At 35.8% G+C, this 19,657-nt stretch overlaps 1 protein-coding gene across 1 annotated transcript in view; it reads left to right on the top strand.

Moving 5' to 3' along the window:
- The window catches only part of LOC110445197 (leucine--tRNA ligase, cytoplasmic-like), a 52,392-nt gene that overhangs the window by 19,346 nt on the left and 13,389 nt on the right, over positions 1-19,657 (top strand). The window contains exons 4-9 of the mRNA XM_021489677.1: positions 686-743; positions 1,917-1,980; positions 2,809-2,992; positions 6,908-6,998; positions 8,177-8,560; positions 15,450-15,662. Coding sequence (XP_021345352.1) covers positions 686-743; positions 1,917-1,980; positions 2,809-2,992; positions 6,908-6,998; positions 8,177-8,560; positions 15,450-15,662 — 994 coding nt within the window. The remainder of the gene's footprint in view (positions 1-685; positions 744-1,916; positions 1,981-2,808; positions 2,993-6,907; positions 6,999-8,176; positions 8,561-15,449; positions 15,663-19,657) is intronic.

The raw sequence follows: 19,657 nt of genomic DNA, 5'->3' as shown, positions 1-19,657 counted from the left end.
TTTGAGCCATCCCTACCCCCAAGGGCTGTAGGGTGGGGCCCAATGGAGTCTGTGTGCTAAAATAAAATTTCTTCATTTTCCTTGTTTAGAATCAGAGGTGCTAGTTTCAAATACTTTTCAGTCTTAAATCTGCATGCTAGATATTGAATAAGGTGATTTTATTGTTTTTTGTCACTTTGAATAATATTTCTGTTCATGTTAAAAACAAAAATCAACTCTCTGTATAAATATATCAGGTGACCGTTAAGGCCCATGGGCCTCTTGTTGGTATCTCTATAGTAAGCGGCACTGAATATGTCACACATATGACGTCACAGAGAATCCCCAGAGCTGCCTTTAATACTGATTAGTTTTCGCCAGGCAAGCAAATTGTGCCTTCAGACTGATATATCTTGAAAGTGAAATAACCAATTTTCAAATTACAAAAAAAAAGATATATAAAAATTGACTCAAGTTGTTTTTTAATAGCAGGCCCATTGCCTCTCTTGTTGTCAATACTACAATAATAATTCACAATTTTAATTTGAATTTAAATTAATTTACAGTTAATGGAATCTCAGACCAGTTTTCATTTACTCTTATGATGAAAGTTTATAGAGTAACCCCCTTTGCACTTCCTTGAGACCTTTTCCATGGCCGTGCAATAATTAAAAATGTTTAATGTTTATTAAATTTTCACTATTAGATCAAAATGGCCAAAAGCAATCCGAGCCAATGGACATCTGCTGTTGAATACAGAGAAGGTAAGAATGACTGACATGCCAGCTGTTCAGAGCCCTAGTATATATATAGGATGGAAATGTTTCTAAAGAAAGGTGAATGAATACATGCTAAATCTCACTGACTGATTCATTTTTCGTCTAAAAAAAAGCTCAGGGGAAAAGTTGATTTTTAGGTCACCTGAGACAAAGGCTCAAGTGACCTATTGCGATCGCCTTTTGTCCGTCGTGCGTCCGTAAACAATTTACTTTTTCGACTTCTTCTCCAAAACACCTGAACCAATTTCAATTTCAACTCTCTGTATAAATATATCAGGTGACCGCTAAGGCCCATGGGCCTCTTGTTTAAAAATGGTAGCCAGTCTAAATGCATGTTCATGGTTTCTGAGCTTATTCTGGTAGTTGGAGTGAGAGAAAAATACTCTTTGATGCCCAGGGGGGTAGGATAGGGAAAATTTGAAAACCACTCGGGTGGAATTTCCCTATCCTACACCCTAGCTGGGCATTAAAGAGTCTTCTAATATATTAAACACTGTGTGGCACTGCCACTTGATATAACTCTACCAAGTCCAGATGGCATATCAGCTATACATGCTATAGCCTGTTGACATCATCATTATTATATCCCCCAGCAACAAAGTTAGGAACTGGAATCAGCTTGTCTGTCTGTCTATACACACTATCTTGTCCTGACAACTCCTACGATTTTTAGCCGAATTTATGAAACTTAAATGATGTAATCAACACACAGATGTTGTGCATCTGCGATTTAATATTTTCATCCAGTCATTATAATGGGAGTAAGGTCCCTTTTTATGAAAGATAGCCAATTTCTGCAGCAGCAAGTACATCTTGGAATGACAGTGTCGATTACAAAAAGTAGGTCACTGTTACCTATGATTTGACCTTTGACCCAACCTATCTACTATTTCACCTGGAGTAAAGATTGGTTAGCAAGTTTATCTTGAGATGCTGGATTAAAAAGTAGGTCAATTTGACATTTGGTTTGACTTTTTGAATTCAAGTATTGAACTGTTATAAGTTGGTGTTCATAATCATGCAGTAATAAAGAGACAACTGATAAATGTTGGTATTTGAAACAACCCCATGTCTTTCTCAACCCAACCCACCCCATCCCACCCCCTTTTTTCCCTTCTTTTGGTGTATAAATCTGTAGATTTATGAATTTTGTTTCAGATGTCCAAGTCTACAGGAAATTTTTTGACACTGTCAGATGCACTGAAAAAGTTCTCTGCTGATGGTGAGTTCTATATTTCTGTCTGAGCATTACAGAAAAGTTCTCTGCTGATGGTAAGTTCTTTATTTCTGTCTGGGCATTACAGAAAAGATCTCTGCTGATGGTAAGTTCTATATTTCTGTCTGAGCATTACAGAAAAGTTCCCTGCTGATGGTAAGTTCTATATTTCTGTCTGAGCATTACAGATAAGTTTTCTGCTGATGGTGAGTTCTATATTTCTGTCTGAGCTTTACAGAAAAGTTCTCTGCTGATGGTAAGTTCTATATGTCTGTCTGAGCATTACAGAAAAGTTCTCTGCTGATGGTAAGTTCTTTATTTCTGTCTGGNATGGTGAGTTCTATATTTCTGTCTGAGCATTACAGAAAAGTTCTCTGCTGATGGTAAGTTCTATATTTCTGTCTGAGCATTACAGAAAGTTCTCTGCTGATGGTGAGTTCTATATTTCTGTCTGAGCATTACAGAAAAGTTCTCTGCTGATGGTAAGTTCTATATTTCTGTCTGAGCATTACAGAAAGTTCTCTGCTGATGGTGAGTTCTATATTTCTGTCTGAGCATTACAGAAAAGTTCTCTGCTGATGGTAAGTTCTATATTTCTGTCTGAGCATTACAGAAAGTTCTCTGCTGATGGTGAGTTCTATATTTCTGTCTGAGCATTACAGAAAGTATAATGTTTTTGTTTGTGGCCTTTAAAGAGGTTATAATATGACCATTTGCCTATTAGCAGGACTACTACAACTTGTTAAGATACTTCTAAATAACCAAAAGACCTTGACCCATATTTGATATTTGTTACATAGTGTGTGTGGTCCTGATTGAACGTTTGTTACGTAGGTATGCGCCTGGCTCTAGCTGGAGCAGGAGACACCATTGAAGATGCCAACTTCATGGAGATAATGGCAGAAGCTGGCTTGCTGCGCCTGTACACCTTTATGGATTGGGTGAAGGAGATGCTCGCCGCTAAGGGAACTATGAGGATAGGATCTGACCACACATTAAGTGACAGAGTCTTCATCAGGTGATCTTTAGTATTTATAAATCATTAAACATTGTCTTACAATCTATCTCATCTACTAACTCAATGAAAATGGCCAAAACAGCTTTTAGATTCAGACTTACATACGCAGACATGGGTTAGTGTACGCATTTGGTGTATTTAGTACGAATTTGGGAGCCTAAAATATGCAGTTTGATTTGTAGCGACAAAGTACACATTGCCAATTAATTGCTTAAACATGGTCAAAATCAATCTGTTTTATTCCGTACATATTAGCATATAGTGCACACTTTTTAGGCGGAAATGATAATGTTTAGAAAGGGGTTAGGACAATACACAGGAACAATCCAAAACCAGTCCTTTTTTGCTGCTATTTATCGTAAATTTTAAAGTAGATTATTGGAAATATCTTAAGAATACTCTCACCAATAAACTCTCACAATAATTCCTGAATGCATTAACTGTTTTATGATAATAAAAGTTGTAATTTGAAAGTTAATCAAACCTGAACATATGTTTACTATGCTATTATAATTACAAAGTCAAAAAATGTATCAAGTGGTTGTTTCATTGGGTTTTAAAAAAAAATGAACATTTCATCCTTATATATGAAAAAACTTGCTAATAAATGAAATAATCTTGTGACACTTACAGACATGTCAGTGTATAATAACTTGACAGAGAATTTTCTGGCTGCGCAGAGGTTGTGCCAACTCATCTTTTATCAACATTAAATAGAGGATCTAATACAAGTGTTCATGTAATCTTGAATTTATTAAACAACTTGATTCATTTCATATTTAATAAACAAGTTTAATAAATTCAATATAACATAAACACAAATGTTAGATTCTATTTATTACATAATTTGAGAAACAATACGTCTCCTCTACATAGCGACGACTGACATGCATTATGTTTAGAGCTCAATACGCCACAAAAAATAGGTTCAGTAACTTCTCGCGAGAACCTTTTAAATGAAAAAGCAATCATTTAGGTTTCTTTTCATAAATCAATGTTTTAATAAGTATCATCACAACATTAATAATGATTTTTATTAGCCCACCATCATCTGATGGTGGGCTATTCAAATCACCCTGCGTCCTTGGTCCGTCGTCCGCTGTCTGTCGTCCTTCCTTAAACAATTCTTGTTCTTCAATTTCTCGAGAAGTGCTAGATGGATCTTTCTCAAATTTTATATGTAGGTTCCCCTTGGTCCTTAGCTGTGCAGGGCAACTTTTGAGACTGATCGGATAAACAACATGGCCGACAGGCAGCCATCTTGGATTTTGATAGTGAAAGTTTGTTATCGCTATTTCTCAAGAAGTACCAGAGGGATCTTTCTCAAATTTTATATGTAGGTTCCCCTTGATCCTAGCTGTGCAGGGCAACTTTTGAGACTGATCAAATAAACAACATGGCCGACAGGTAGCCATCTTGGATTTTGATAGTGAAAGTTTGTCATCACTATTTCTCAAGAAGTACTTGTGGGATCTTTCTTAAATTTTATATGTAGGTTCCCCTTGGTCCTAAGCTGTGCAGGGCACCTTTTGAGACTGATCGGATAAACAACATGGCCGACAGGCAGCAATCTGTGATTTTGATAGTGAAAGTTTGTCATCACTATTTCTCCGGAAGTACCTGAGGGATCTTTTTAAAATTTTATATGTAGGTTCCCCTTGGTCATTGTCTGTGCAGGGCAAATTTTGAGACTGATCGGATAAACAACATGGCCAACAGGCAGCCATCTTGGATTTTGATAGTGAAAGTTTGTTATCTCTATTTCTGGGGAAGAACTAGAGGGATCTTTCTCAAATTTTATATATAGGTTCCCCTTGGTCCTAGCTGTGCAGGGCAACTTTTGAGACTGATCAGATAAACAACCTGGCCGACAGGCAGCTATCGTGGATTTAGAAGTACCAGAGGGATCTTTCTCAAATTTTATATGTAGATTTTCCTTGGTCCTAAGCTGTGCAGGGCACCTTTTGAGACTGATCGGATAAACAACATGGCCGACAGGCAGCCATCTTGGATTTTGGTAGTGAAAGTTTGTTATCTCTATTTCTGGGGAAGAACTAGAGGGGTCTTTCTCAAATTTTATATGTAGCTTTTCCTTGGTCTTAAGCTGTGCAGGGCACCTTTTGAGACTGATCGGATAAACAACATGGCGGACAGGCAGCCATCTTGGATTTTGATAGGGCAAGTTTGTTATCGCTATTTGTCAAGAAGTACCAAAGGGATATTTCTCAAATTTTATATGTAGGTTCCCCTTGATCCCTCATTGTGTATGTTATATTTTGAGACTGATCATAAAGAAAATGGATATAAAGAATAACTAAACAGATCTTTCTCATATTGCAATGATCGATTCTATTTTTTTCACATTAAGTACTGTACTAGTAAATATGTGAAATGACAAACTCACTTTGAAGGTTGGCTTTCATACCCATCAGTATTAAGTTTAGATCAAAAGTTACCTCAAGGTGCATTTACTGTTAACATGACTCGATCAAACAGATTAGAGGAAAGAAGAGAAAACATCAAACTGACAAAGAACTAATGAAGATGGTACAAAGTTGGCGCCAAGATCCCTCTGGGATCTCTTGTTTATAGAGTACTAAAACCATTCAATAGGCCTAGAGTTTACGAAAATACTAATGACGTCACATATTTTGAGACAACAGCCTGTGTACTGTCATCACAATACACATCAAAGTCGGCACAGGTAAAGGTCATCACAATACACATCAAAGTCGGCTAAAAGTTTACTGGGACTGGGAGTCACTGTCACTCCTTGGTGAAATTCAATGTTTTCGCCTGTCACGGAGCCAGACACTGTCACTCCTTGGTGAATGTGAACTTCGATGTTTTCACGGAGCCAGACACTGTTACTCCTTGGTGAATGTGAACTTTGTCTCGGAGCCAGAACATGTACTGTGGAATCTTCCATGAACCTGGAACTGATGAAGTTGACCAGTTCCACGTGATCGCCATTGAATGTGTGTGTGACACTGTCTGGGGTCTCTAACCGATCACGCGGTACCATTGATTGTGTGTGTGACACTGTCTGGGGTCTCTAACCGATCACGCGCTAAATGAACCTCTACATCAGTTCCATGTACTAATACATCGTGTCAAACCCGCTCGGAACAACTTCTTTCACAGTGTCCCTGCCTCTGCCATCAATGCATACAGTATCTCCGGTAGCTAGGTCAGCTATTTTGTTTACAAAGAAGTTGTAGTGCGTAGGAATATGACCCGATTCCCACGGTGACAAGACTCATTTGCATGTTAATTGTACGTGTGCGATATTGTTTTTATACAACTGCAATATTGCACGAAAAAAGTCTGTACTATATAATAAACGCAGTAGAACAATTTGTTAAGTGTTTTTGTTCTATTTACGTATATTCTTTCTGGTAGGTGGCAAATCTATCAAATGTGAGTTTATGGATATTTGCATATGAAGAGCTTTTTAGCTGAAGTAGTGACAATAGCTTGTGGCTCTGCCTTAGCTAATAAACGGTACAACAGGGACATACTTTGTATTAACAAGGCACCCATTGGGACAGAGAAGCCGGCCAAATAGGGGAAATTCTTTGCAATGACTTTAGTACAGGTGGAGGGATTTTAACCTTTTAAAACTAATCTGAATGGCCAAAGTGAACTTATAACATGGTATGTGTCTATCCATTTCATGGGGGATGGCTGGGGGGGGGGTAAGTTTGTTTATTTTTCAAATTTTTGACGTGTTTTAATTTTCAACTTTAATTAGCATATTGTTAGTATAAGCGAACTGGTTCACAACACAACTCCTGTTATACGTTTAAGGACTTCCATGTCATACCTGAATCTTGTTGACACTCAGACACAGCCTAGTTATAGTTCAACTGTTCTTTTATGATCTATGTTAATTGGTAAAATGTTTGTTTGTAGCGATATGAACAAGGCTATCCAGGAGACAAAGACCCACTATGAGAAGATGATGTTTAAAGAGGCCCTACGTACGGGATTCTTTGAGTTTCAGGTGAGATTGCAGGAATCTCCTCAGGGTTGGACCTAATTGTGAAGAAAAATGAGGTTTTTATTTTGTGACCCTTCACAAGTATTTCTATATATGTACCATATTGGTTCCAATGATAGCCTATGCTTTTATAATCCCCAAACCCTCCTTTTCTGAGGACAAAAGTACCCTTTCAATATTTTCCCATTTTAAAGATTTTCCAGTAATCATGCACTCATCCCCTTGTAGTATATAGGGTTCTTCTTCAATCAAAGCCTCGTGCTAGACAGCCAAATTCTTACCCTTGGGTTGAGATTTCCCTGTCCATGGACCACACCCATGTACGATTCTATTAATGAATACCGGTAGTCAAATATCTTCCTGAGGTGTTAACTGGTTAGAATATACATATATAAGACCTGACATTGGAGTTGAACAAGCACAGAGATTATACAGAGTAATTATTTTTCTATTGAGGTACAAAAATGACTAAATAGATTAAAGATACCTTCCCAATTAATGGAATACTAATTTGTTGAAAATGTTGCTTACTCCTCTCAAAGTACTGCACAGATTTGAATTCTTCTTGGTACAGATAATGCTTATATTACGTGGATGTGAACCAAGTAAATAGACTATAGAGTTACCTCCCATACTTATGGAGTTATGCCCTTTTGTTTCATAACATTATTTGCACTACACCTTCCTAAATACTGCAACAATTTGATTGATCTTTCATCATATATAGACACCCCTGCAGGTCAGGGATTGAGAAGCGATTATACCTGCTGTTACTTGCTGCATGATCATAAGAGGCGACTAATATGGGAACCCCTCACAAAGTACTGCGCCGATTTATGATTGATACTTCATAGATAGACACTCAGCAGTTGTACACCGGACAATCGTTTTTCACCTTCCAGCCCTTTTTTGATTGAATTGTACCCCTTTCTTAAAATTTGTTAGAAAGAACTATTCCTGTGTATTGTGTAGGTGGGGTTATTAGTCTGCTAGCCAATATTCACTCATCTCCTTTCTGATACAGTGTGGTGGTTTTCATTGATTCCAGTAATCCCTTCCCCCTACTTATGCTATTATTGGAACCAATGGAGTATGTTCACAAACAAGTATAACAGTGTCTGTTCCTTCAGTATTCTAGCTAAATAGTGTGCTATATCAAATGTTGTATAATCATATTACAGGCCTTACGAGATAAGTATCGGGAACTTGAACTTGAAGGCATGAATGAAGATCTAGTGTTTAGCTTCATCAAAACACAGACTCTCATGCTCAGTCCCATTTGCCCGCACATCTGTGAGCATCTGTGGGGCCTGCTGGGTAACAAGGAAAGCATCATGCATGCGTCATGGCCAAAGGGAGGACCAGTGGATGACAAGCTCATCCTGCTTTCCCAGTACTTAATGACATCTGCACACAACTTTCGCATTCGTCAGAAACAGTTGATGACTCCTGGTAAGGGCAAGAAACAGGCCATCAGCAAGCAATCCCACGGCACGATCTGGGTGGCAAAGACTTACCCAGCTTGGCAGACAACAGTGCTGAACCATCTCCGTCAGTTATATCAGGTAACCCCTCTACTAAAACATCTCGTACAAGTGGTATCTTCTTTGTTTAAATATGTCAATAGTTATCTCTCTTTGCGCAAACTGAAAATATATATTCATATGTAAAGGCAATGTTAATCTGGTAAATTTCATTTGCAAATGACACAGGGAACATCTGGTAGTTGCACTGAGTCCAACTTGAGTAGAAATTGAAATATTTAGAAATGAAGATAATTTCAGCGTAACCAGCCTAGCCTGTTCCAAAAGTCAGTTCTTATACGTTTTTGTCCTGTCTACAAAGGAGGTTTGGAGATGAGGCAATAAGGCGTTACTTTTCTAGTGGCTTGGAGATGAGGCAATAAGGAGTTACTTTTCTAGCGGCATTTACGTTAAGCTTTTGCATTTAGTTCTGTCTCTACAAAAGTATAAATGCTACACCTACCAAATTTCGACCATAGTTGTATCTTAGCTTCTCAAGTGTGATCCATACATCAGATAATAAATGTGGGTTACATTTCCTAAACCAGTGACTGATAAAGCATCCTCATCAATGTTAAGGTTTTGCAGTTAGCTGTGTTTATATTTGGTATCTCAACAGTCCTAGACCTGTGTTTATATGTGGTATCTCAACAGTCCTAGACCTGATAAACTGACACTATAGATATCAGAACAGTCCTAGACCTGCTAAACTGACACTGTAGATATCTCAACAGTCCTAGACCTGATTAACTGACACTATAGATATCAGCACAGTCCTAGACCTGATAAACTGACACTGTAGATATCACAACAGTCCTAGACCTGATAAACTGACACTGTAGATATCTCAACAGTACTAGACCTGATTAACTGACACTATAGATATCAGAACAGTCCTAGACCTGATAAACTGACACTGAAGATATCTCAACAGTCCTAGACCTGATAAACTGACACTGAAGATATCTAAACAGTCCTAGACCTGATAAACTGACACTGTAGATATCAGAACAGTCCTAGACCTGAAAAACTGACACTGTAGATATCTCAACAGTCCTAGACCTGATAAACTGACACTGTAGATATCTCAACAGTCCTAGACCTGATAAACTGACACTGTAGATATCAGAACAGTCCTAGACCTGATAAACTGTCACTGTAGATATATCAACAGTCCTAGACCTGATAAACTGACACTGTAGATATCAGAACAGTCCTAGACCTGTGTTTATATGTGGTATCTCAACAGTCCTAGACCTGTGTTTATATGTGGTATCTCAACAGTCCTATACCTGATAAACTGACACTGTAGATATCAGAACAGTCCTACACCTGATAAACTGTCACTGTAGATATATCAACAGCCCTAGACCTGATAAACTGACACTGTAGATATCATAACAGTCCTAGACCTGATAAACTGTCACTGTAGATATATAAACAGTCCTAGACCTGATAAACTGACACTGTAGATATCTCAACCTAGACCTGTGTTTATATGTGGTATCTCAACAGTCCTAGACCTGTGTTTATATATGGTATCTCAACAGTCCTAGACCTGATAAACTGACACTGTAGATAACTCAACAGTCCTAGACCTGATTAACTGACACTTTAGATTTCTCAACAGTCCTAGACCTGATAAACTGACACTGTAGATATCTCAACAGTCCTAGACCTGATTAACTGACACTGTAGATATCACAACAGTCCTAGACCTGATAAACTGACACTGTAGATATCTCAACAGTCATAGACCTGATAAACTGACACTGTAGATATCTCAACAGTCCTAGACCTGATAAACGGACATTGTAGATATCTCAACAGTCCTAGACCTGACACTGTAGATACCTCAACAGTCCTAGGCCTGTAAAACTGACACTGTAGATGTCTCAACAGTCCTAGACCTGATAAACTGACACTGTAGATATCTCAACCTAGACCTGTGTTTATATGTGGTATCTCAACATGACACTGTAGATATCTCAACAGTCCTAGACCTCATAAACTGACACTGAAGATATCAGAACAGTCCTAGACCTGATAAACTGACACTGCAGATATCGCAACAGTCCTAGACCTGATTAACTGACACTGTAGATATCACAACAGTCCTAGACCTGATAAACTGACACTGAAGATATCTCAACAGTCCTAGACCTGATAAACCGACACTGTAGATATCTCAACAGTCCTAGACCTGATTAACTGACACTTTCGATTTCTCAACAGTCCTAGACCTGATAAACTGACATTGTAGACATCTCAACAGTCCTAGACCTGATAAACTGACGTTGTAGATATCTCAACAGTCCTAGACCTGTGTTTATATCTGGTATCTCAACAGTCCTAGACCTGTGTTTATATGTGGAATCTCAACAGTCCTAGACCTGATAAACTGACGTTGTAGATATCTCAACAGTCCTAGACCTGACACTGTAGATATCGCAACAGTCCTAGGCCTGTAAAACTGACACTGTAGATGTCTCAACAGTCCTAGACCTGATAAACTGACACTGTAGATATCTGGACCTGATAAACTGACATTGTAGATATCTCAACAGTCCTAGACCTGATAAAATGACACTGCAGATATCTCAACAGTCCTAGACCTGATTAACTGACACTTTCGATTTCTCAACAGTCCTAGACCTGATAAACTGACACTGAAGATATCTCAACAGTCCTAGACCTGATAAACCGACACTGTAGATATCTCAACAGTCCTAGACCTGATAAACTGACACTGCAGATATCTCAACAGTCCTAGACCTGATTAACTGACACTGTAGATATCTCAACAGTCATAGACCTGATAAACTGACACTGTAGATATCTCAACAGTCCTAGACCTGATAAACTGACATTGTAGATATCTCAACAGTCCTAGACCTGTGTTTATATGGGGTATCTCAACAGTCCTAGACCTGATAAACTGACACTGTAGATATATCAACTGTCCTAGACCTGATTAACTGACATTGTAGAGATCTCAACAGTCATAGACCTGATAAACTGACACTGTAGATATCTCAACAGTCCTAGACCTGATAAACTGACACTGTAGATCTCTCAACAGTCCTAGACCTGATAAACTGACACTGAAGATATCTCAACAGTCCTAGACCTGATAAACTGACATTGTAGATACCTCAACAGTCCTAGACCTGATTAACTGACATTGTAGATATCTCAACAGTCCTAGACCTGATAAACTGACATTGTAGATACCCCAGCAGTCCTAGACCTGATAAACTGACACTGAAGATATCTGAACAGTCCTAGACCTGATAAACTGACACTGTAGATATCTCAACAGTCCTAGACCTGACAAACTGACACTGTACATACCTCAACAGTCCAAGACCTGATAAACTGACATTGTAGATATCTCAACAGTCCTAGACCTGATAAACTGACACTGAAGATATCTGAACAGTCCTAGACCTGATAAACTGACATTGTAGATATCTCAACAGTCCTAGACCTGATAAACTGACACTGAAGATATCTCAACAGTCCTAGACCTGATAAACTGACACTGTAGATATCTCAACTGTCCTAGACCTGACAAACTGACACTGTACATACCTGAACAGTCCTAGACCTGATAAACTATATCTGAACAGTCCTAGACAGTCCTAGACCTGACAAACTGACACTGTACATACTGATAAACTGACACTGTAGATATCTGAACAGTCCTAGACCTGATCAACTGTCACTGTAGATATCTCAACAGTCCTAGACCTCATAAACTGACACTGAAGATATCAGAACAGTCCTAGACCTGATAAACTGTCACTGTAGATATCTCAACAGTCCTAGACCTGATAAACTGACATTGTAGATATATCAACAGTCCTAGACCTGACAAACTGACATTGTAGATATCTCAACAGTCCTAGACCTGATAAACTGTCACTGTAGATATCTCAACAGGCCTAGACCTCATAAACTGACACTGAAGATATCTCAACAGTACTAGACCTGATAAACTGTCCCTGTAGATATCTCAACAGTCCTGGACCTGATAAACTGACACTGTAGATATCTCAACAGTCCTATACCTGATAAACTGACATTGCAGATACATAATGTGCACTACATCTTCATTCAACAGATCAACCTTACATAGAACCTATTAGCTATAGGATGGTGCAATGGTAGCCGCCAGGATCCCAGAGAGGATCTCTTGTTTAGGTTTAACTATGATTTTCAAAAACTGCTACACCAACTACAGTACATCTCAGTGCCTGCTTTGGATGCTGGATATGATCTTAAATTATTTTATAAATATTTAAATTGTAACAAAAATATTTAAACTTTCCATTATTTTCATTTTAACTTTGATAAAGTTAAAAGTTTCAACTTAAATGTATACACACAAAATACTTGACTGTCTGTTTGTTTGACTTTACCAAGGTATATAGAGTAGGAGCACTCGAATGACCTGAGATGTATTCTGTTAACTGTCAGAGTATCGTAAGAATGAACACCGTCAATAAATCAACGTTTAATGGTCATGTTGCTGTAAAATAAATACTCAGATTTTATAGCAGTATAATAAGTTTTAGATACTGATAATAGTTTTAAACATCAACAAATAACATGCAGGTAGATATATTATTGTTCTTGTTGACAGTGCAACTGTGACATCATTAACAATGCACATTAGTACACCTCGTACATTGAGTCAGTAACGTCAATAAGAAATGTAGTAACTGTACTCACATTTATCGCTAAATACATAAACAGTCCTATTAAACAGCATCTGCCTGAATACATCTGAACTGCTAAGATTTTCACACTAAACTCTACCTGGATTGATTGGCTAACAGGTAATGTGACACTTAACAAGCTAACTGTTTTGTACAAAATAAATAAGTATAACCCCCACAACGAAGTCAGGGGTAATATACTGGAATCAGCTTGTCTGTCTGTTTATCTGTCCTGTCGGGACAACTTCTTCTAAAGAAATGGACCAATTTCAACAAATTTTTCCAGATATGATAACTACCACCAGAAGTTGTGCATCCAGGTATTATTTTTTCATTCCAACCCTTTTTACGAAGTTATAGCCCATTGTTGAAAAATCCTTGTCTGGACAACTCCTCAAAAACTACATGGCCAATTTCAACGAAAGGTTTCAGATATGATAACTACCACTTGATGTTGTGCATCCAGGTATTATTTGTTCAATCTGACCCTTTTTAGCCTACCATCATCTGATGATGGGCTATTCAAATCACCCTGAGTCCGTGGTCCGTCCTTAAACAATTCTTTAAGAAATCTGATCGGATAAACAACATGGCCGACAGGCAGCCATCTTGGATTTTGATATTGAAAGTTTGTTATCGCTATTTCTCAAGAAGCATCAAAGGGATCTTTCTCAAATTTTATATGTAGGTTCCCCTTGGTCCTTAGTTGTGCAGGGCAGCTTTTGAGACTGATCGGATAAACAACATTGCCGACAGGCAGCCATCTTGGATTTTGATAGTGAAAGTTTGTTATCGCTATTTCTTAAGAAGCATTAGAGGGATCTTTCTCAAATTTTATATGTAGGTTCCCCTTGGTCCTTAGTTGTGCAGGGCAACATTTGAGACTGATCAGATAAACAACGTGGCAGACAGGCAGCCATCTTGGATTTTGATAGTGAAAGTTTGTTATCGCTATTTCTCGGGAAGTACGGGAGGGATCTTTCTCAAACTTTAAACATAGGTTCCCTTGATCCCTCGTTGTGCATGTTATATTTTGAGACTGATCATAAAAACAAAATGTATTAAAAGAAGATCTTTCTCATATTGCAATGATTGATTCTATTTCTTTCACATTAAGTACTGTACTAATAAATATGTGAAATGACAAACTCACTTTGAAGGTTGGCTTTCATACACATCAGTATTAAGTTTAGATCAAAAGTTACCTCAAGTTGCATTTACTGTTAACATGACTCGATCAAACAGATTGAGAGGAAAGAAGAGAAAAGATCGAACTGACAAAGAACTAATGAAGATGGTACAAAGGTGGGTGCCAAGATCCCTCTGGGATCTCTTGTTTATGAAGTAATGGCCCTTTGTTGGAAAAAAATTGCCCAGACAACTCCTCCAAAACTATGGGGCCAATTTCAACAGAAGTTTTCAGATATGATATCACCCCCTGATGTTGTGCATCCAGGTATTTTTTTTCAACCCTCTTTTATGAAGTTATGGCCCTTTGTTGAAAAATCCTTGTCCTGACAACTTCTCCTAATCTACTGGGCCAATTTCAAAGAAAGTTTACAGATATGGTAACTGCCCCTGACATTGTGCATCCAAGCATATGGCCCTTTGTTGAAAAAAACCTTTTGTCTGCCTTCTTAACTACTGGGCCGATTTCAATGAAAGTTTACCGATTTGGTAATAACACCCTCATGTTTTGCATCAGGTAGTAAAAAAAAATCATTTCGACCCTTTTTAAGGAGTTATGGTCCTTTGTTATAGTCTTTGTCCTGACAACTCTTCCTTAACTTCTAGGACAATTTCAGCAAACTGGTTCATCTGGGCTAACAACATTTAGTTTGCAAGTATGTTTTGGCATTGGGAAGGAGTACAGGAAGTATGTCAGTGACCTGTATACTTAAATAAGTGTACAGCTCAGTGAACAAAGAAATCATTACTGGTGGGAGTCTATGGATTGCTTTGCAATGCTTTGTCTTAGTTAGCCTTTGGCTTACAGTTCTAGTTATTACTGTAAAATAACTTTCACACAAATCTTATCATTTGCATTATTATGAAGATTGTTGCTATTATTTTATTCTTCTGCTTCTTCCCCGACACACCAATAAGTGCTCCAAAACAACAACTTACAGTAATTTTAGTTGATGGTTAAAGTGGGGCAAGTCAGACATAAAATTCTGTGATAATCTTGTAACCTTTTTGTTTTATAGAAACACAGTGGTTTCCCTGACAATAAGGTAATAGCAACAACCCTTAACAGTGAGACTAGCCTGCAAAAATACAAAAAGAAACTGATGCCATTTGTACAGCTGATGAAGGAGAGTGTGGAACAGTCGGGAGTGAAGGCCCTTAATGTCACCATGGAGTTTGATGAGAAGGAGGTCCTGGAGATGTACAAAAAGTACCTTGTCTCTACACTGGAGGTAGCTTACAACAGTTACATATATACTGTTATATATATACTGTAATATATATATACTGTAATGTATACACTGGAGGTAGCTTACAACTGTTAATATATATACTGTTATATATATACTGTAATATATATACTGTAATGTATACACTGGAGGTAGCTTACAACTGTTAATATATATACTGTTATATATATACTGTAATATATATACTGTAACGTATACACTGGAGGTAGCTTACAACTGTTATATACACACTGTAATATATATACTGTAATATATATACTGGAGGTAGCTTACAACTGTTATATATATACTGTAATATATACACTGGTGGTAGCTTACAACTGTTAATATATATACTGTAATATATATACTGGGGGTAGCTTACAACTGTTATATATATACTGTTATATATATACTGTAATATATATACTGTTAATATATATACTGGGGGTAGCTTACAACTGTTAATATATATACTGGGGGTACCTTACAACTGTTAATATATATATACTGTAATATATATACTGGAGGTAGCTTACAACTGTTAATATACATACTGTAATATATATACTGTTATATATACACTGGGGGTAGCTTACAACTGTTAATATATATATTGTAATATATATACTGGGGGTAGCTTACAACTGTTAATATACATACTGTAATATATATACTGGGGGTATCTTACAACTGTTAATATACATACTGTAATATATATATACTGGGGGTAGCTTACAACTGTTAATATACATAATGTAATATATATACTGGGGGTAGCTTACAACTGTTATATATATACTGTTAATATATAGAATACTGGGGGTACCTTACAACTGTTAATATATATACTGTAATATATATACTGGGGGTAGCTTAAAACTGTTAATATACATACTGTAATATATATACTGGGGGTACCTTCCAACTGTTAATATATATATACTGTAATATATATACTGGGTAGCTTACAACTGTTGATATACATACTGTAATATATATACTGGGGGTACCTTCCAACTGTTAATATATATATACTGTAATATATATACTGGGGGTAGCTTACAACTGTTAATATACATAATGTAATATATATACTGGGGGTAGCTTACAACTGTTAATATACATACTGCAATATATATACTGGGGGTAGCTTACAACTGTTATATATATACTGTAATATATATACTGTTATATATACACTGGAGGTAGCTTACAACTGTTAATATATATACTGGGGGTAGCTGACAACTGTTAATATATATACTGGGGGTAGCTTACAACTGTTAATGTATATACTGGGGGTAGCTTACAACTGTTAATGTATATACTGTTAATATAAATACTGTTAATATATATACTGTTAATATATATACTGGGGGTAGCTTACAGCTGTTAATATATATACTGGTGGTAGCTTACAACTGTTTATATATATACTGGGGGGAGCTTACAACTGTTAAGGTATATACTGTTAATACCTATACTGGGGGTAGCGTAGCTTACAACTAGTGTTAATATACATAATGTAATATATATACTGTAATATATATACAGTTATATATACACTGGAGGTAGCTTCCAACTGTTAATATATGGGGGGGGGGTAGCTGACAACTCTTAATATATATACTGGGGTAGCTTACTACCTTACAACTGTTAATTTATATACTGGGGGTAGCTTACAACTGTTAATATATATACTGTTAATTTATATACTGGGGGTAGCTTAGCTTACAACTAGTGTTAATATATATAATGTAATATATATACTGTAATATATATACTGGGGGTAGCTTACAACTGTTAATATACATACTGTTATATATATACTGTTATATATACACTGAAGGTAGCTTACAACTGTTAATATATATACTGGGGGTAGCTTACAACTGTTAATATATATACTGCTAATATATATACTGGTGGTAGCTTACAACTAGTGTTAATATATATACTGTAATATATACACTGGAGGTAGCTTAAAACTGTTAATATATATACTGTTAATATATATACTGGGGTAGCTTACAACTGTTAATATATATACTGTAATATATACACTGGGGGTAGCTTACAACTGTTAATATATATACTGTTAATATATATACTGTTAATATATATACTGTTAATATATATACTGGGGTAGCTTACAACTGTTAATATATATACTGTTAATATATATACTGTAATATATATACTGTTCATATATATACTGGGGTAGCTTACAACTAGTGTTAATATATATACCGTAATATATATACTGGTTGTAGCTTACAACTGTTATATATATACTGTAATAAATATACTGGAGGTAGCTTACAACTGTTATATATATACTGTAATATATATACTGTTAATATATATATACTGGGGTAGCTTACAACAAGTGTTAATATATATACTGTAATATATATACTGGGGGTAGCTTACAACTGTTATATATATACTGTTAATATATATACTGGAGGTAGCATACAACTGTTATATATATATACTGTAATATATATACTGGGGATAGCTTACAACTGTTAATATATATATACTGTAATATATATACTGGGGGTAGCTTACAACTGTTAATATATATATTACAGTATATATATTTACAGTTGTAAGCTACCTCCAGTATATATACTGTTAATATATATACTGGGGGTAGCTTACAACTGTTGTATATATACTGTTAATATATATAATGGAGGTAGCATACAACTGTTATATATATATCCTGTAATATATATACTGGGGATAGCTTACAACTGTTATATATATACTGTTAATATATATACTGGAGGTAGCTTACAACTGTTAATATATATACTGTAATATATATATACTGTAATATATACACTGGTGGTAGCTTACAACTGTTAATATATATACTGTTAATATATATACTGTAATACTGTAATATATACTGTAATATATATACTGTTAATATATACACTGGAGGTAGCTTACAACTGTTAATATATATACTGTAATATATATACTGTTAATATATATACTGGGGTAGCTTACAACTGTTAATATATATACTGTTAATATATATACTGTAATATATATACTGGGGTAGCTTACAACTATTAATATATATACTGTAATACTGTAATATATATACTGTTAATATATATACTGGGGGTAGCTTACAACTATTAATAAATATACTGTAATATATATACTGTAATATATATACTGGGGTAGCTTACAACTGTTAATATATATACTGTTAATATATATATACTGTAATTTATATACTGTTTATATATATACTGTTAATATATATACTGTTAATATATATACTGTAATTATATACTGGTAATATATATACTGTTAATATATATACTGTAATATATATACTGTTAATATTTACACTGGGGTAGCTTACAACTGTTAATATATATACTGTTAATATATATATACTGTAATTTATATACTGTTTATATATATACTGTTAATATATATACTGTTAATATATATACTGTAATTATATACTGGTAATATATATACTGTTAATATATATACTGTAATATATATACTGTTAATATATATACTGGTAATATATATACTGTAATATATACACTGGGGGTAGCTTACAACTGTTAATATATATACTGTAAATATATATTACAGTATATATATACTGTAAATATATATATATATTATCACCAGCAATGTCTGTCACAGTAGTATGTATGTAATCGTCATTACCACCAGCAATGTTTGTCACGTTAGTATGTATGTCTTGTGTGTATGTACTCGTTATTACCACCAGCAATGTCTGTCACAGATGTATGTATGTCTTGTGTGTATGTATGTACTCGTCATTACCACCAGCAATGTCTGTCACAGTAGTGTGTATGTATGTACTCGTTATTACCACCAGCAATGTCTGTCACAGTAGTATGTATGTCTTGTGTGTATGTATGTACTCGTCATTACCACCAGCAATGTCTGTCACAGTAGTATGTATGTCTTGTGTGTATGTATGT

Source organism: Mizuhopecten yessoensis, unplaced genomic scaffold (genome assembly GCF_002113885.1).
Source record: "Mizuhopecten yessoensis strain PY_sf001 unplaced genomic scaffold, ASM211388v2 scaffold2103, whole genome shotgun sequence".
NCBI classification, from domain to species: Eukaryota; Metazoa; Mollusca; class Bivalvia; order Pectinida; family Pectinidae; genus Mizuhopecten; species Mizuhopecten yessoensis.
Note: the sequence above shows the minus strand (reverse complement) of the source record. Positions and strands in the feature narration are given on the sequence as shown.